Raw genomic sequence first — 20,046 nt, 5'->3', positions numbered from 1 at the left:
GCGACTGAAACGCGTTTTAGAAATTTAAAAAACTTTTTTTTTTTTTTTTTTTTTTTTTTCATTGCCACCACCACCACCACTTCTGTCACTTAAAGAAAAAAGATGCCAGATTCACCAAATGCTCATTCAGACGGTAGTGATTCTGATAACTCTGATGATGCTCTAGGAATAACTAAAGTTGCGGAAGATTTTGAACACGTTGTTGAACGAATATCTTCCAGAGTTCAAGAGCTTGCAGCTCTAGCTCTTCAAAGCGCTCAAGACCAACAAACCCAAGTTTTCACCGCTACAGGTTCTTCTTCTTCCTCTTCTTCTTCTTCTTCTTCTTCTTCTTCTTCTTCTTCCTCAGGTGTTGCGGCTACTGCAGACTCGGAAATTGCTATTCTTTCTGCCTTTTTACGTCAGTGCGATGAACTCGATCTTGATCTACAGAAAATTTCCCAAATTGCACAGATTGTCTCGGATTTCCGTGCTCGCATTGAACGTGCGGAAGCCTTTATGGATGCAAAAACAATCCGACGCCGGTGACATGACGTATATCACGTCCGACTAATTGAGAATAAAAACGCGATTTTAAGCGCGTTCTGCATATGGAAAATTTTTATTTTATTTTATTTTAATTTTTTTGACAAAAAAAAAATTAAAAGGAAACCAGCGGGTTTTTTCTAAAGCAAATTTTTTGCCACCTGTGTGGAAAATATTTTCTTGGACTTCTTTTGGGATATCTTGAACGCCTTTAAATATCACCAACTTTACCTTGGTCACCACCTATGGCCCACTAAAAATTCTCTTTTCTCTCAAGACACCACGGAACGCTAGCCAATGATTCTTGTTTCAAACTTGTCTTGGAATCTGAAACCCCCTAACCCTCATATGATATCTGATATTTTAAATAAACCTTTTTTTTTTTCAGAATTCAACTGAAGCTTAATAATACCATGGACTTATCGATCCCATTTAATCTTAACAATAAAGCAAATTATAGTATGTGCTTTTCAGTAAATCGAATAGTCGGATTCATTCAAGGGAAACCTGATCATAGCGATTGAATTAACTAATTGCGTGATTTCAAAGTTGTTTGAAATGTTTGAAGTCACAACATCAAACTTTCACGGGGTTTAAACAATGCTAAGCTTTTACTGGCTGATTTGTTGTTTAAAAATATTAATAGTATATGTATTAAAGAGAGTACAGTGAAGATAATTGAGATAACTAACTATAGCTTTATATGGAATCAGTTTTTTTTTAAAATTATATATCATCATTCAATTGATAAAGCTTTGCCAGATACAGTTATTTTATTCATATCATGAATGATGAACCTATCAAGAGGTCCATATTTAATTGATTTTTATGCATAGGGGCTTTAAACAAACAATCCAGTAACTGATTTGTCAGTTTGCACTAGTTCTGGCTTTGCTTGGGCTAAAATTTTTGGATTGTATTTTTTTCTGTCAAATCTTTAAACATATATGGAATATTTGCTGTTTGACAATTAAACACTGATGATGATGTATAGCCTATGTGAATAGATATAGAATAAATAATGGCAATAATTTTCACTGTAAAGGATCTAATAGCTTTTGGTGGATTATTTTCAGTACCACTACAAACGTAACCACTTTTAACACAGTTTTCTGAAATACTCTATTGTCACCTGGAAGTCCTTCTTCAATCTGATTGTGGAAAAACTAAATTGATCTAACTTCCCCACCAACTTTTACATGTGCAAAGATAATCTTCATACCAAGACTAATGGTTCCTCTTAGAACACGATCCATAAAATAAATACCCCACAGATATATTTCAAATTATAACAAAATAAACCAAGTTCAAAAAAAAAAAAAAAAATAGTGTGAAATCGGATCTATAACTAATTATCATTAAGATATACAATTTTTTTCTATATGTTTATAAGCCATTGATGACCAATCTAATTTATCCACGACAAATACCTACTTACTTAATTCGATTAAAAACACATTTAAAATAAGATGGGAAAGATAGCCATTTAACTCGTTTGATTTAGATTATCTTCGACAGCTCTTTTTCCATCCACCAAAAGAATTTTATAATTAGCTTGAGATATAAAACTGGGCTTTACCAGGATTGGAACGTTGAAGATAGTTCACAGTTCAGGTGCCTAATACAAAAAAAAAAAAAAAAAAAAAAATGGAATATTGCTGAAATAATTGTTATAAAAGCTTTAAACTAAACTGAACTACTAAACCATTTATCATTAAGATATAAGTCATTGTTAAAATAAAAAAAAATTATAAGCATTATTTAAAATATAAATAACTGTATTTTCAACTAATCTGTTATTAGTTTAAACTTGATTAAATACAAAAAGAGAAATTAATCTAACCAGCATTTATTATACCTCGATATTAATTTTTTTTAGCACATTCTAATTCCATGATAACTGCTTATAAATTGCTACAGAAAAAAAAAATTACTTGTACTTCCAATTATATTTTAAACTATGGAACTATACCCCACGGTTTGCATGAGACAATCAAAGTAAAATCTGTTAAATAATAAAAACTGAAATCAAATTTTCTAGATTTATAATGAAAAAAAAAAAAAAATTATATTGATTACAATATAAAAAAAATACATATTAATTAATGATATTATTTTGGAATAAGTTACTAATATCAGAATTGTCAAAATGCATGCAATATCAACCTAGAATGAGTTGGGGGAAGTTATCATGCTATTTAAAGCATTTTCCGTAAAAAAGATTTGAATTAACTTTTTTCGTTCAGCATTGTGCTGGTTTAGGATTTAACGCTTAAAACATATTCCTTTTTTTTTTTTTTTTTTAGTTACCCAATATTCATTTTCCCAATTAGTTTCTCTAGTTCCCGTGTTGCAGTATCTCGATGCGCCGACCGATGACATTTTCTTCGAGTTGCAATACGTTGAGAACTTTTTCCAATGCTAGAGTTTTTCCCATTGTCCCGTGAACGTTGTAATGCCCACCGCACTGCATCTTCTCTTTGACAGTTAAGTTCAATTCTGTGATCTATTCTTTGTACTCGTGCACGTAGTGCACCCGCTTCATGCGAACCTTGAGGGATTGACCGTGCTGTAAGACGCGCCCGCTTTTGTTCAAACCGCATTCGGTTTTGTTCAATATGCCGTAGACGAGTCTCCAGTTGCTTTACTGTGTTGCCTATGCGTGGTCGCTCAGATTTGGATTCACTATTAATAATAGTAGCGGAAGTGAAGGGAATAGGAGCAGGGAAAATGTTGTAAGGAAGGTTATGATTTGTAAAGATTGTTTGTGAAGAAGGGGCTCTGGAATTACCCAAATGAGTAGTAAGGTCCTGACATAGCAGCTCATAAAGTTGTGAGTAGGAAAGACCTTCAGGAAGACGAGGTCGTAATAAATGCATTTTTAATGCGGGCCAACGTGTCATATGGAAAGCTGTAAGAGCACATGCGATACCCGAGTCTTGTTTTTGGTTAATTGGGAAAAGACACGTCGCACGCGTACTGACCCGACATTTTTTAGGAAAGAATGTGAGCAAGAGACCACTTAAGTCTGCACCATGAGCGCTCTGAATATATTCTGGTGAAACTTCTGAGCCTGAAGGTAGCAGTGGTGATTTCTCACAAAATCCATAATATGAACGAGCAAAACAACTTCCTGGGCGAATCAATAAAACAACAGTGGCCCATGTTTTTTGTTGTTGTTGTTCATCATGGTTTAAGACTTGAAGCGGTAGAACAACAGCAAAATTCCGTTTTGGAGTAGTACCAGATTCGCGTGCATTGGTCAAAGCACGGTAAAAAGCTGTATGACGGATTATACGACGATATTCTGGCGACTCAAAGGCAGCAAGATTGCCTGTTGGAAGTAGTAGTGTATGTGGAAGATCAATAAAGGCCTGGTGAAGGTCATGGGGGGTCGTGGTAGCGCGACTTTGGTGGGTAGGATATGCAACCGGGAGGAAAAGACAACGTGCAGCAGGATGAGAAAGGAGCCGCAGCACCTGGAGGTCGATACTTGAAGACGAATAAGAGCCATCCGATATGTTTTCTGTTGAAGCTTCTTGGTTAAGAGAGAGAAATGTTGGTGGTGGTGGTGATGGTGGTGGTGGTGCTTGCTCTACTACAAAGTCTATGGGGCTGATATCTGGGTCTGGGCTTGGGCTTGTATGTTGATTGAGAGTTGACGAATGTTTGGACGTATTTATTTGTTCAGCAGGCCAGGAGGGACTTACCGAGTCAGAAGACCATAGAGGGAACTGCTCATGTTGGGAGCCTCTAGTTTGAACACAAGTTTCGATGGACATTTTGATTAATGAAAAGAATGTTTAGGGTAAGAGGAAAAAAACAAAATATTTATAGGGAAAAAAAACAGTTTGAGCATTAATGCTCCAAATATTTTGTTATTATGCTGGATTTGTACTTTCCCCCAGGTTTTATTATTTTCTGTTTTGTTTTTTTTTTTTTAAAGTAGAACTACAATTACTCGTGTGTATTACATAATCAACTAAATAATTCCTCTGAACGTATTTGAGCCAAAATGGCCCGCTCAACCTCTGGCGAAACAATACCTTCAAAAACACTTCGTGGAACCTTACGCAGACCAGTAGCACGAGCCATGGGTGATGGCAAGCTTACTTCAGTATCGATAATAAGTTGTGGATGGGTCACAAACACTGTGGGTCTACTGCTAGAGGCTGACTCAGTTTTAATGTCTTCATCTTCGCGCTTGCGTTTCAAAACACCAGCCTTGGTCAAGTCCTTATCAGTGATTTTAGAAGAAACACGGACATATCGAGCTTGAATAGGTTGTGTGGCTGCTGGATAGAAAAACAATCCTGTATGTGGCTCGTAGGATCCGCCACCATAACCAGGCAACATAGTTGTTGGTGCAAGCGGCACAATGAGACCATTTAATCCAACAACAGAGGTATCTGGAGGAGTTTGCTGAGGATGAGCCATAAGCTCGCGACGGAGGAAAATTTCATGGTTGTAAACACTGGCAGCAGTGGCATGTTCGAGCATCCAGTTTTCATCTGTAATAACCAACTTTTTGCGCTTAACATAAGACTCCTTTGCGGAAGAGCCAAGACCAATACTTGAGGATAATAGCGAATGATGAGAGCCATGAGAGTGCATGAGCATACTATCTGAAGAACTGCGGGTAACTGGGGAAGAGGTATACTGGTGATAGACTGAAGAAGCACCATGCCAAGCGACATATTGATTTTTATTGTAAGGAACGCCTGGAGGAGGAAGACGGTCAGCCGGGTCAGCAAGTTCGCCCTCGCGGTAACCTGCAGCGAGAGAAGCTTCTTCATCATAGTCATCAATGATACGACGGCCGCCAACAATAATTCTTGCGCCAAATTCTCGGAAAACAGACCTGGCTGTGACAATACCAATGGCACGGCCTTTATAAGAATGGGGGATAATGTTGCGGTCAATAAGATCGTACTTTTCATCATCAGTCGCAATGATTTTATGCAAACGTTTATGTTTTTGAAATAGTAGGTAAGAATCGCGAAAGCCCATGCAACGCGCGGGCTCTGTGGAAAGCATGTATTGGCGTCCGGTAGAATCACCTCTGCCCTTGACGGTAAATGTGCGCACACGGTACTGACGGCCACCTAATAGCTCACCATTGATAGTGACTTTAGCATCTCCTTTAGGGTTTGATGGTAAAACCAGCTCATCGTTTTCAACTGTGAGTGGATTTCCTTGGGCGTCTAGAAGAGAAGAAGATGGAGAGGAAGAGGAAAGGCTAGAGGTTGTTGTAGAGCTACCTCGACCTTTACCGCGGGTAGGCCAGCGGCCTCCACGGGTACGCCGCGGCAAAGTATCTGCAACTCCAGAAGAGCCAGTATTATCGTCATCTGCTCCATCTGCGTCATCCTCGTTTTCGTCCGAGCGGGAATGAGGTGTTGCACTTCGGAGGGAACGGGCGGAAGTGGGTGTATGAGAAGGTTCTCGTGAAACCACTTTATTTTTCCTGCCTGGGGGTCTACCTCTTCGACCTGTGCGCTGAGGGACTGGAGGAGGTGCTTCAACAGGTTCTGGGGCCTTTTCTGGTTCCTCGGGAGTTTCTTCTTGTTCTTCTGTTGCGGATGCTGGTGTTTCTTGAGTTTCTTGAGTTTCCTGTGTAGCCTCTGCGGATTCATCTTGCTGGTCTAACTGTTTCTCATCTTCAGTTTGTTGTTGTTGTTGTTGTTGTTGTTGTTGTTGTTGTTGTTCAACAACTTCTTCTTCTTCTTCGTCATCGTCACCATCACGAGAGATTGTTCTAGATTTTCTTCCTATAAGAAGGTTAATGATTAGAATGGGAATTAAGTGAATGATTTTAAAGATTAAAATTAAAGAGAATAAGAATAAGAATGAGAAAGACGCGTCGTACCTTTACGTTTTTTAGCCATTGTTTACTTTTGTGTGTATGTATGTGTGTGTGTGTGTAGTAGTAAATATAAATATAAATATAAATATAAATATAAATATAAATATAAATATAAATTTAATTAATTGATTAATTGATTAAATTAATGAGTGATGGTGGTGGTGGTGATAGCCTTAAAAAAAAATAGCAAAAGACGCGTGGAAAATTTGGAGAGTTTTTTTTTTTTTTTTTTTTTAAATAAAAGGTGGGAAATAAAATAATAATATTAGTAATAATGACTAATAAATAACCTAATTTACTCATGTGACTCACTGGCGGCATAAACTTCTATTTTAAACCATCACGTGACTGATTGAATTTTTTTTTTTTTTTCATTTTCATTTTTGTCTTTCTTCTTTTGTCGGCCACGGCCGAGCCCGAAAAATTTTTTTTTTTTTTTTCCCTCTAAAACAAAAGAAAAAATGATTTTTTTTTTTTATCGATAAGTTTATCTGTTTTAACTTTCTTTCCTGTCAATAAACTCATCAGCTCAAAATTCTCCAAGAAAGAAAAAAAAAATAAATTAAAAATAAAAATTTAAAATTTAAAATTTAAAATATATAAATTATTTATAAAAAATAAAAAATAAAAAATAAATAAATAAAAAAAAAAAATTATTTTTATTTTTATTTTTATTTTTATTTAAAAAAAAAAAAAAAAAATTCTTCTACATAAACATTACCACACACACAAATCAATAAAAAAAAAAAATCCTCAAATCGCACCGATGAGCTCTTCATCGTCACCGTTCTCTCCAAAACACCAGTCGGCGCAATCTGCACAAATTAAAACCACTCCAGCCGAATCTGCGCAACAACCTCTGCCTTCTCAGCAACAAGAAACACCTCAAAAATCTTCTCCCATTCAAAATAATAATAATAATAATAATAATAATAGTAATAATACCTCTATGACGACTTCTTCTGTTCCTTTAAATGCCACGGCGCAAGAAGTGCCCGCGCCAACCTCATCCGCGCCAACCACATCTGCACCAACCACATCCGCGCCAACTGCAACTGCACCAGCTGCAACTGCAACACCATCAGCTCCGGCTTCAACTTCGGCTCCGGCCTCGGCTTCGGCTTCGGCTTCGGCTTCGGCTCCAGCTGCTGCTGCAACTCCACCATCTTCGTTGACCGCTGGAGCTGCAAGTGCTTCAGCAGCTGCTGCTAATGCAACATCTTCAACAATTTGTCAAAACTGCCAAACTTCTACCACTCCTCTTTGGCGGCGCGATGAAAGTGGGCAAATTCTGTGTAACGCATGTGGTCTTTTTCTTAAACTTCATGGCCGACCAAGACCCATCTCGCTTAAAACCAATGTCATCAAGTCGCGCAATCGTACCCGCAATAATACGACTCATGCAAATAAACGTAATGCACACGCAAAGTCAGCTAACTCGCCGCTCCACTTGGCCAACTCACCTTCGTTTGCAGCTATTTCACCTCACTTACTTCCTCACGGATCGCCTCTCATGACCGGAATCCATGGCCATGGTCCGATCCCTGGACTTTCGCCAAGTATTTACCAATCTCCAGGTGGACCGGGACCCGCAGGATCAGCCGGAATGCTCCCTCACCACCCGCACCATCCGCACCATCCACATCATCCCTATTCTACCGGATCACCTGCTCTACGTGCTGCATCAGGCTCTCATCCAGATATGATGCCTGTAGACCATCTACAAATGTCTTTGGCAGCGGGATCACCTTCGATGGGCCCGGATCACTACCCTGGGTCATACCATCATCCTCATTCTAGTCCATATATTCATCCTCATCACCATCCTATGACTTACCAACAACAACAGCTACAAGGACCTCCACCACCGGGACCACCTCCCATGACTGGGAATTACCATGGATCTGGAAGTCCAATGCTACATCCATCAAGTGGCTACCCAAGTCATCACCCAGTCATGCAGCAACGCGGTCCTCCTGGCTCTAATAACTCTTCAAACTCGACGCCATCAACTCCATCAACCTTTTTTGCAGATGCTCCAAAACACAGCCCAGCATCACGCGCAACAATAGACAAGCAAATCATGCAGTATAACCCAACCCTCCCTGCATTATCAGTCATGTCATCTTTGACGACAGCCAAGTCTTCACTGCCCTCCTCCTCCTCCTCTTCATCATCATCATCGATTCCTATAAACAATGGAGGATCGAAACCTCCGACCCCAAAGTTCCTTGGAATTTCACCAAATCCTAAACTTCCAGCCTTGTCTTCGTTAACTGCAGCTGCAGGTATTGATATGAAACAGGGAAACAATAAATCCAGTAACATTAACAACTCGAAAGAATCGGGACATGTAGCAGCATCTTTCTCCAACTCTGCTGCACCTCCCATTCTTACTCCTCAGTCGAGACCTCAGTCGCCTAGCATGAGCGTGCCACCGACTTCTGCATCAGTTTATGGTCTTAAGGACCCAGGTTCAGGTATGCAACAAGTCCCCGGCTCTGCTTCGCGTGGGGGGCCCATGAGTGAACAGCTAAGACCTCGCAGCAGTCCAGGCGAAGATCAACTTGATAAGATTCCGTCTCTGCGCCATATCATGGCGGACTGGAGTGGGAATGGTAATAACTCTTTAAACAATCAAAACAACGGCACTCATAATAGCAATAGCAATAGCAATAGCAATAACAACAACAACAGCACTTTAGGTAGACCAAGTGGTTTGCCACCTCTCTCGTCTCATGTTGAAAATGGATCTACAGGCCGTGTTTCATCTTCTGGTAAATTACCGGAAGATTATTCGGCACTAAAGTCTCGTGTGACGGAACTGGAGCTGGTCAACGACTTGCTTGCTAGTAGAGTTAAGCAACTTGAAGCCTCTGAGAGTCGGATCCGAGACTCTGAGATGGCGCTACGTAGTAGGGTTTCTCAGCTGGAGGATACGTTGCATATCTACGAACGCGAGAAAGAGCGAGCACGGGTGGCGCAACTAGAAGATTCTCTGCGAGAAAAGGAGCGTGAGCTTGAAAAGCGCCGTTTATTTGAGACAAACACTATAAAACCAGACCGTGCGCGATCACTTTCGCCTCCTCCTCGTCGAGTTTCTCAACAAGATGTTAATGTGGCTTTGGGATCAGAGTCTGGGTATTCAAAACGGTTTGATGCACCTACGTCTACAAGTAGCGAACCTAACAAGGAATCTTCTGGACTTCCTTCAAGTGCCAGTGGACCAACTACAAGCTTATGGTATGCCTCTATTGCAGCTACAGCCAATGCAAATGGCAACGGCATGGGAGGCTTTGCAAGCCCATGCTTTGGGCCTTTGGGGATGACACGTGGAGTTGGAGCTCCACGGTCTGCTGGTTTTAGTGGAAGCATCAATAACAATGTCACTGGTAATGGGGGCGTCAACAGTGGCGTCAACAGCAGCAGCAGCAACAGCAGCAGAAGCAGCAACAATAACAACAATAACAGCAACACCAAAAACAATAGCTCAGATTCTTCTTACACCCGGTTCCCTAAAAGAAATGGAGCTATGGTAGTTCCTAGCCCTGTATTTACTCCTTTAAATGGTCTTCATCGTGTTACAGATGATATTGACATTAAGCCTCTTCCAAGTATGAGTAATATTGAGAAGCGGATGGAGATAAAAGCAGAAAAGCGCGCATCTACAGTTAGTCCTCAAATTAGTCCGTTGATGAGCACTGCGGTACCGGTTTTGAGTGGAGCACAAAAGCGGACGAGCAGTAACATGTTAGTTGAGGGCAATGGCGATACTATGAGTGCAAGTGACGCCAACAAGCATACAAAGTCAGTTTTACCACAGACTTCTTTTAACAAGATTGCTGACATTTTGTCACCTTCAGTGGCTAATTCATCATCCTCATCCTCATCCTCATCATCATCTACTTCTTCTTCAACTCAAGTGAATCCTAAACCAGTTGGAGTTTCTAATAATGGTAGAGATGAGGACGAGGTTATGGCCCGATCACCTCGGAAAAAGATTCGACTTTCGTCGATTGTACAATAGCTGAATAAATGTTTTTTTTTATTATATATTTAAATATAATATATATATTATAAAAATTACAAGTAAGATCAAATGAAGATAAAGTTTGTGATATATTACGATACAAATGAGATTAGTTAAAATAAGTTGCAGTGGCTAATGGCTATTTTAATCAATAGATAAAGCTATCATGATAACCTGAAGTATCATTTGTGTCATTTGATTGAAGGTTTTTTTGTGACTACTAAAAATTTTTTTTTTTTTTTTTTTTGAGTTTACGATTTTTTGCGGTCAAATGCCTTTTTTTTTTTTTTTTTTTTTTTTTTTTTTATCTGATTGAGAGCAAAAAAAAAAAAAAAAAGTTAAGGGGTGGTGATATTTAATTGTGAAAAAAAAAAAAAAAAATTTCATAGCAAAACCCGGACATTTTCGGCCAATCAATATCCGAAACAGACTGTTAAATTAGACAAAATGAGAAATAAAAAATTTTTTTTTTTTGATATATAAATATATAAATATATAAATATATATATTTTAAGCAAAAAAAAAAATATTAAAATATATATATTCAATATGAAGTTTTTGAAATTTATGGAATTTTTTTTTTCATTTTTTAAAGAATATTAAAGTATAAGGGCTCTAAGTTGTTTAATACGATAAGACTTGATGATGATGATGGGTGGGAAGGCTTTATTGACAGTTTTGATTGAAATAAGTAAAAAAGCCGAAACATTTTCTATTTCTCATATCCCATTTTCTATTTTCTATTTTCTATTTTTTCTATTTTTTCTATTTTCCATTATAATGATAAATGATTAATTATAATTATAATTATAATAATAATAATAATAATAATAATAATAATTAATCATTCAACCGCACGTGGCCCATTTAACGTTGTGTAAATAAATAAAATTTAAACGAAAAAAAAGAAAAAGAAAAAGAAAGAGCCATTTTGAAAGGTTGAATAAAATCAAAATTAATTTTTTTTTTATTTTTTTATTTTTATTTTCATCCGAAGAATCTTCTTGATATTAATAAAAAAATAGAGAATATTTAGTTAAAAGTCCCTCAATAGAGATTTATTTTTATTTTTATTTTTATTTATTTTTTTTTTTTTGACTCATTATTTTAATTTTAATTTTAATTTTTTTTTTTCTGAGTGGATAGCTACCAAAAAAAAAATAAAAAATAAAAAAAAAAATTGTGGCCACGATTGCAACAGGTCTTTGTTGCATATTAATGGAATATAGTACGATATCATACGTAATAATAACATTCTGCGCAAATTCAATAGCAAAAAAAAAAAAAAAAAAAAAAAAAAAACAAATTGAATTTAAAATTTTTTTTTTCTTCTTTTTTTATGAGGTTGAAAATTTGCAAATTTGAAGAATTCCAAAATGAATATTAATATTCAAAAATTTAACAATAACAATGACAATAACAAATACATCCTTATTACTGGATATTCAAAAATAATTATTTTACAAGACTTATTAGTCTTATTAGTCTTATAATATACTTGTAAAACTATTTCTTTTCTTTATAACAACACTACCTTACTACCATGAGATCCCCGCAAATACTTCATTGGTCCTCTCAGTAACAAACAAAAAACGTAGATACAATCGCGTGCATTTTTTTATTTCTTTATTTTAAAAAGAAATATTATATTTCTATAATATATATATATATATATATAAACGTGGCATAAATCTTCAAGAAGAAGAAGTTCAAACTCCAAAATCAATCATTCCTATAAGCAGTGTATGTTTGTCATCGCTACTTATTGTTATAACAATGATAATTGTTATTAATTTCTTTAAATCAATAATATTACAATTTATTCTTTAAAAATAAGAACAAACTAGTCTTTTAAAGACCTATTTTTTTTTTTCAAGTTGTAAATAAATAACATGGATGGAAAAATAAAAAGGCGTTTCATGATTAACATTTTACTTTTATGACACCAGTCTATCTTTTCCTCTATCTCTTTCCCTTTTAATTTAGCTTAAATCTTTTACCTTCTCTTTAAATCACAATATTATCAAATCTCATCACTGATTGCGATTGCCAATTAAAATATAATATAAACAACGATTGTCTTGGTTGCAATTGTTTTTTACAAGCCACAATCCATCAGTTTATTTTTTATTTTTTATTTTATTTTATTTTATTTTTTTTTTTGGCCCTGTTAAACTTAATTGGAAAACATACCACCACTTGGTGAATATCAACTTTGAAAATAAATATGAAAATGAATTTGAAAATGAAAAGTCAAAGTATTAAATACTTTTATTGAAAGGTTATGTCAAATTCAAATATTTTTATTTTTATTTTCATTTATTTATTTATTTGTTTTTTTTTTTTTTTTTTTGAAAAATTGACTCGCAACCGCTTAAATTCTATATTTATTCTCTTCCTTATTTTGTTCTTTTACTTTTATTTAAAACACAGATAACTAACAATTCCTTCTTTTTAAGACTTTTCAAACTTAATGTAAAGAAAATCTGTTAAAAAAAAAAAACCTTTCAAAAACTCGAAAGTAAACTGGCGCAAAATCATTTATTTAATTTTTTTTTAACAAGGTTTGGAATTTCTGTTTCTTCTTTTAAATTTTTTGGGATACACTAAACCATTGATGATTTAAATAAAGTCAAAGAGCATTTATGAATGAACCATGAATGTTTTTTTTTTATTTTATTTTATTTTTTCTTTTAAACTATTTTTCTCCCACTTTTTAAATGTATTTATTAATGCATTTTGTTTAATATCATTTCTTTCCCCATGTTTTCTAACTTCCTTTTAAATTTTTTACGTGATAACTAACAGCTGGAAAATCCCCCCCACCTCTCTTTTGCTTTTCATTGTCATTTTAAGTATAAATGTTTACATGTCAATTTTAAACAATATTTAAGAAACTTTATCCAAAACAGTTTTAGGGATAATCAAGCCCAGACTTTAAATCCAGGTTGATGGAGGGGGGATTGTTATCCAACATTTAAAGTCAAGTCCGTTTAAATGAACAGGAGGGGGAAGAAAAAAAAAAAAAAAAAAAAAAGAAACAAACAATAGTGTTATTGTTGAGAAACTGTGTTTTCTTAAAATATTATCCATCCATCTTTCTTTTTAACCATTTGCTGTCAGGTAATTTTGCTATTTTGTCGGACCCTTAATAAACATTAATGCTCTCTCCCCTTAAAAAGGAATTCTCTTTTTTTTTTTTTTTTTTTTTTTTTTTTTTTTTTTTTTTTTTAAAAAATCTTTTTCATTTTTATAAAAATAAAAAATAAAAAAAACCATATTCGGACTATACTAATAGTGGCTCCGAATACGAATCTTCTTCTTTATTATCCTACAAAACGACCCATTCTTTTTTGTCGACTGGTCAACGTTTTTTATTTTATTTTATTTTATTTTATTTTGTTATTTTATTTTGTTATTTTATTTTATTTTATTTTTTATTTTTATTTTTATTTTCTTTTTAAGCCTATGGGCTGGTTGTTTTTTATTCTGCAAGACTCCCAGACTAGTCAGAAAGTTTATTAATTCATTCCCAAACTAGACATGTGCAAGCCTCACTAATAATTATGTTACAATTATCTATATTGTAACACATTATGTAACATTATTCTCTTTTGTTTACCTTTCCTCCATTTCCTAAAAAAATAAAAAAAAAAAAAAAGAACCATGGATAACCACCACCCCCTAGCATTTATTTATTATTTTTTTTTTTTTTTTTTCATGTCATTAAGGTTGTTTGCACTTTTATCACAATTCACTCTTTATTTAATAATCTCGATCCACTTCGTTCGTTCATTTCTCTGCTTCAACCATTACAATTAATGGATAAGAATTTTTTAAATGCGGATCCGAGAAGCCGGGCTCGCTTTAACTCTTCTACCACTAAAGACTCCCAAAACTTGGAAAAAACATCAATGCCATCCACTCCGCTTTACGAAGGATCCTTTGAAGATTCCTTCATTGCACCAGACTCTGAATATAAAAACCCTCCAATAAACACAGGTTTTTTAAAAGGTACCAACAGCAATACTTATTCGTCTTCTTCTAATACATTTGGCGCGGGCGCCGGATCAAGATCAGCAAGGGATGGCAGTAGTATTCATAGCTCAGCAAACTCTCGCAAAGAGTTTACACCCCTCCTTCATACTATCAAAAAGACTTCACAACCAATAGGTTCAGCATTCTCAGTAGATAGACTACGAAACAAAGAAAACCATCCTGATGAAACTCCTATTCCTTCTACTTCAAAACGTGGCCCTCCAATAAACCAAAAAGATGATTCACCAGGCTTATTATCTTATGATGAATTGGGAAGCCTTGAAAGCATTGGTAGTGTTGAGGTGCCTTCCAAAAAAGTGCCTTCAATTTTTGACACACATAAAGCGACTTCTCAGCAACAACAGCAACAAACCCGCTTTCAAAATATCCCCCTTAAACGTCAAGAAGAGCTTATTGCTGCCCAGCAAGATGAAAACTACCGACTAAAGTGCAACATTGTATTTTTAGAAAAAGAAATTGAAAAACTGGTTAATGATGGTGACGATGGGCGCAACAATGGTATTCGACGAGACATTACAAAGGAAAACATTGAGCTAAAAACAAAAATGGCAACACTTCAAAAATCACACTTGACAGCTATGGAGGAAAAAAATGAAGAGATTTTGCGGTTAAAAAGAGTTATGGAAGAAAATGATGATGGCAGCATTAGCACAGCAAAGGATGATCAAAAGGAAAATGAAGTCATTCAAAGCTTAGAACAAAAGGTTCAAGAGTATGAAGAAGAACTTGGGAATTTGGAAGATGCTCTAAGTGATGTCAAAGCCCAATTAGAAGAAGAAGAGCGCGAGACTGAAGAATACCGCACAAAGTATCTTGAACTCAAAGAAAATCAAGATCAAGAGGGTGATGAATCTAGAGCTCAAGATGAGAAAATAGAAGAACTTCAAGCCCAAATAGACACTTTTGTTGTTCGGTTGGAGGAAAAAGAAGATGAAATTGAAAACCTACAAACCGAAATAAAAGACTTGAAGGATCAAAGTCCTTCCACAGTCATTGACAAGGAAATGATTGATAAGGAAATTGACAAAATCACGGAAACTTTCAACCAAAAGTTCATTGACCAAAAAGAGACACTTCAGAAGTTTAAACAGCATATCAAACAGATGGAAAAAGATCATGAAACAGCCCAGAATCAAGCACAATCAAATCTATCACGGGTCCAAGCAGATTTATCAAGAACTCAGCTGGAACTGAAGCAGGCCCAAGCAGAATTGAAGCATGCCAAAGGCGAATTAAACCATACCCAATCTGACTTGAATCATACCCAGACGGATTGGAAACATGTCCAGAGCGATTTAAAACGTCTTGAATCGGATTTGCAGCAGGCACACAACAATTTACAGCATTCTAAACAAGCAGCAAATCACTATCAGAATCTTGTTCAGCAACGCGACAAGGCTCTTGAAGAAAAGGTAGCTGAACTAAAACATTTGGGGGCTGAAAATACCACTCTTTTGAAAGAGCTTAAACAAACAAAGAATGGATCTTCTTCTTTAGTCCTGGACCTGAAAAAGGTAAGTTATTATTTTATTATTTTATTATTTTTTTTTTTTTTTTCATTTTAACTTTTTATTTTTTAGGATATCGCAAACCTAAAATCTCAAATTGCATCCTACAAAGATGAACTCCATAAAGAACAAGAAGCTAATGCAGACATTACCAAAAATTATGAAATGCTAAAAACCGAAATTGCCGTTGTGCGTGGCATGTTCCAGGATTCCGATGCCAAATTAGCGAAGCAAGAAGGACTTGTTAATGATTTACAGCATGAACTAAGTGATACCAGACAAAAACTTAACGCAGCTCTATCTGAGGGAGCTTCTGCCAATGAACACCTTAAACATCAGCAAGAACAATTTCAGCGCGATCGTAACCAGACTTATGTTCATGGGTTTGACGAGCGGAACCGGCGGTTTGATGAAATGCATCAACAAATCAAGCAGTTGGAAATCAATTTAGCAGACAACCGTGGTATTCAAGAAGCATTACAAATGCGCATTGTTGACTTGCAAACTGATCTTAATCGCAAGCAGCAAACGATTTCCAAAATGAAGAAGGCTGCTTCTGAAGCTTCAGTTTCTAACCACTTTTTGGAAGAAAAAGATGTCATCATAAACGATCTCCAAATCAAGGTTCAGAAACTTGTTGCTGAGTTGGAAGCAACAATAAGGGAGAAAAAGGAAAATTTTGAAGCAATGACTGAACTTGTTGAAAATATCATTCTTGAAATCACTAGCATTGAGTCATTAATGAACAAGGAATGGAGTGTCAAAAACATTCCATTGCCACAAAATCCTTTCTCCGGTCCGCCACTCCACAAAACAGCCAGTCCCAATTCCAACTATCAGCATCGTTTAGCCCAGCTTCAAGAAGATCTTGCTGAAAATGAAAGACGTGGGAATGACTTACTTTCAGCTATTTCCATTGATTCTGATCAAACTAACAAGCTCAACACAATTTTGGGTAGACTCCGACTACAAATTGGAGCCAAGGCTCATGAGTTTTTATCGTTGGGTGAAAGTGACGAACACCATGTTCATGTTTTGGAACAGAAGATTGTTGAACTACAGCATCAAAAACAAGATGAGATAGAAGCTGCACAGCGAGAAAACTTGGCCAACCAAGCCAAACTTGACGACATGCAGGACATTGTTAATAGGAAACTCGATCAGCAAAACATTCAGATGCAGCAACACCTTTCGGAAATTCATAATCTTCAGGACAGGCTTAAGACTACCATAGACGCTTATAATGATCTTAAGAAGTTTTGTGACAAGGCTAGTTTTAATTTGGATCTTTTGCAAAATAATTTAGGCCAGCCCTTAGCTTTCAACAAACACATTGAAAGCACAAGTAGTAATTTCCAGGAATATCTCAAAAATGAGCTTCAAGAGGCCAGGTTCAGCCTCAAATCAACAAAATCAGAGCTTCAAGAAGCCAAAATGGAGCTCCAGCGGTACCGTGATGAAGTGTTTGACATTCAAGGAAAAATTCAAGAGACTAAGCAAAAGTACAAGAGCCGTGAGATAGGGTATAAAAATGAGATTGCAGAGCTTGTTGAGAGGTTGAACCGTGACCGGGAAAATGATGCAGTTCTTTATGCTCAAAAGCTCAAGGAATCTAAAAAAGATATCAAGTCCCGGTTCTCTCAAAAATATGGGTCTGAGGTTGAACAATTACGCAGCCAGTTAGACCAACAGTACAATATGGAAAAAATCAGGCAGGAGCGTGAAGAGTATTTTGCTAAGCTGGCAACTACCCTCACTAAAAAAGTCAAATACTTGCGTGCCAGAAATTCCCTTGAGAGCCGGACATTTGGTGACGTTGATTACATGCGAAAGCATTTAAAGATGCGACTAAAATCGGTTAATCTCAATGCACTGGAGGTTGACGCAGTGGTTAAAAGAAACGGATTCCCTGATGGTGTATTAAATAAACCCGAGCCTTGGATTAATCCAGAGCTAGTTAAATTACGAGCCAAGTTTAACTCTAACAAGTACTTTGTTCACCACCCGTTGGGTCATGACCCACATGAAAATAGAGAAAAGTGGAACAGATATCGGACTCTTGTTGTTGAAAATGGTCGCCGCAAAATACGTTCAGCCGCACTTGCCGTTATTGCTATCAACCGTTTAAAGATACGAGCTAAAGAAACCAGAAATGTTAAAGAGAATTTCACAGATTTACAGACTATGGTTCGAGAAATTAAGGATCTTGAACGAAAGCATGGGATTGCTGGGTTTGCCGAAAATTAAACAATAAAGGGGAAATTCAAGAAATCGAGAAAATAAGAAATGGATGGATGATAAGCTATGGGATAGACATTTGTATTTTTAATTTTTTTTAATCATAATAAGGCATTTTTTTTTTTTTTTTTCAAATAGATTATTGTAAATTATCAACTAATTAATTAACTGAAAACTGGAATTCATTGGAAGTAAGAAGGGAAAGAATTACTAGTTTCTAAAATAGCAAATCAAGAACAAAATTTAAGTCTTCTATCTTTAGATAAATCATTATTAAAAAAAAAAAAAAAGCACAGAACAAATAGAAATCACTGAAAACAATAAATTTAATTGATTATGCCTTTCAATATTTTGTTGAATCTTTTAAATACTTACATAATATATTCAAGGTGTAGTTTATGAACAAATCAAAACAAGGCATGTTTGGAAAGTATTTGAATCAAAAACTAATTATCTCAACACATGTTAAAAATAAGTTTTTATCAAAATAAAAAAAAATTGACTTTTGTTTTTTCTACTTTTTATTGTTTTATTGTTTTATCTCAATGATAAATTTAACATTAAACCAAACTTGTATTAAAATAAAATAAAAAAAAGTACATGTACACACATTTTCTTTATCACACTGTTGTTAAAAAAAAAGATTAATATGAAAAAAAAGATTTGCCTTATATAAATACAATAATTTCCTTGTTAGTTTCTTCCATGTTTTTTTTCTTGCATTTTTGTTTTCACCAATTATAACTTAAAAAAAAAAAAACTACAACAATGTATTTTGACGAAGAAGATAAAATAGCCATGAAAAGACATTGTTTGAAAGAATATGGACTGGTAGTGAGATATATGAGAGATATGGGCTCTTGGAAAAAATTACCAGATGTCAAGATTCTTTTTATGATTGCTACACTTTTAATTGCTGTATTTGATATTTATATTTTTTTAGATTAAACGTGAATAATAGGGTTTCTTCATTCAGGTACTTGAATCAAAGTTGGATCAAGATTTAGAAATATTGCAGTTTTTTTTTTTTTTTTCTTAAATAATAATATTAATTTTCTTGATTATAAGAATGTCATTTAAGTGCTTGTTTTTTTTTTTTTCTAAAAAATTTGAATCAATAATATTCTCTATTAGTGGTCTCATGGTTTATCTTTTTCAATGATATACATATATAAAGATATATTTATGCATTGCAATATATTCACTTATCAATTTCAAATTATTTCAATATAATCATTTTTTTAATAAACTATATATCGTTCATATAATTATTTATTGAAGTCCATTTTTTGAAGTTGTTGATAGCTTATTCGGGGGAAAAATGGGCCAACAAAGTTGCAAAAAGTAGGTGGTGTAGTCGGTCGCCACAATAAATTGTTGATGCATATTTGGAATCAGAATCTAAATGGAATTGTAAAACCTGGGAAATAGCCTTTTTCTAGGCTTTTTTTTCCTATTCTTGGAGGTAATTTCGTTGTTATTGATTATAATTATTGATTAATGATAAAAGTCTACATATATTATCAGTTCCAGTTTCTATCACTTTAGTCTCATTCTTTGTATCTTTGATCTTAAGATAGACCCAGTCTCCTTCTAAGTGTTATCGTGTTCTGCTTATCCAGATGGTAGTCATTGTTCGTGGTGGTGATACCTTTTAATCTTTAGTTGTGTTGCTGCCTGGTTCACACAACCCTAACCACTCAGGTCATTGGTACCAGAGGAACCCCCAGACAGCTCTCTAATTGTTAAAAAAAAATGAGGTAGTTCCCAAACCAGATTATTGACTTTACTTAACTGAAATTATCGATTTAATAATGTCT

At 35.2% G+C, this 20,046-nt stretch overlaps 5 protein-coding genes across 5 annotated transcripts; 3 read left to right on the top strand and 2 right to left on the bottom strand.

The window, feature by feature from the left end:
* Positions 1-102: 102 nt before the first annotated feature.
* On the top strand, positions 103-528 carry SAPINGB_P005977 (uncharacterized protein; the record flags this gene model as incomplete). Its single annotated transcript, XM_032000691.1, has 1 exon — positions 103-528. The coding sequence occupies one exon, from the start codon at positions 103-105 to the stop codon at positions 526-528; it is 426 nt and encodes a 141-aa protein (XP_031856582.1).
* A 2,303-nt stretch (positions 529-2,831) lies between these two features.
* Positions 2,832-4,307, bottom strand: SAPINGB_P005976 (uncharacterized protein; the record flags this gene model as incomplete). Its single annotated transcript, XM_032000690.1, has 1 exon — positions 2,832-4,307. The coding sequence occupies one exon, from the start codon at positions 4,305-4,307 to the stop codon at positions 2,832-2,834; it is 1,476 nt and encodes a 491-aa protein (XP_031856581.1).
* A 196-nt stretch (positions 4,308-4,503) lies between these two features.
* Positions 4,504-6,413, bottom strand: SAPINGB_P005975 (uncharacterized protein; the record flags this gene model as incomplete). The annotated part of the gene is made up of 2 exons (XM_032000689.1): positions 4,504-6,296; positions 6,395-6,413. 2 exons carry the CDS (start codon positions 6,411-6,413, stop codon positions 4,504-4,506), a joined length of 1,812 nt encoding a protein of 603 aa, XP_031856580.1.
* Positions 6,414-7,157: 744 nt separating this feature from the next.
* Positions 7,158-10,418, top strand: SAPINGB_P005974 (uncharacterized protein; the record flags this gene model as incomplete). Its single annotated transcript, XM_032000688.1, has 1 exon — positions 7,158-10,418. One exon carries the CDS (start codon positions 7,158-7,160, stop codon positions 10,416-10,418), a length of 3,261 nt encoding a protein of 1,086 aa, XP_031856579.1.
* A 3,917-nt stretch (positions 10,419-14,335) lies between these two features.
* On the top strand, positions 14,336-18,235 carry SAPINGB_P005973 (uncharacterized protein; the record flags this gene model as incomplete). Its single annotated transcript, XM_032000687.1, has 2 exons — positions 14,336-15,994; positions 16,061-18,235. 2 exons carry the CDS (start codon positions 14,336-14,338, stop codon positions 18,233-18,235), a joined length of 3,834 nt encoding a protein of 1,277 aa, XP_031856578.1.
* Positions 18,236-20,046: the final 1,811 nt, after the last annotated feature.

This window comes from Magnusiomyces paraingens, assembly GCF_902498895.1.
Source record: "Magnusiomyces paraingens strain CBS 517.90 genome assembly, contig: contig5, whole genome shotgun sequence".
Lineage (NCBI taxonomy): Eukaryota > Fungi > Ascomycota > Dipodascomycetes > Dipodascales > Dipodascaceae > Magnusiomyces > Magnusiomyces paraingens.
Note: the sequence above shows the minus strand (reverse complement) of the source record. Positions and strands in the feature narration are given on the sequence as shown.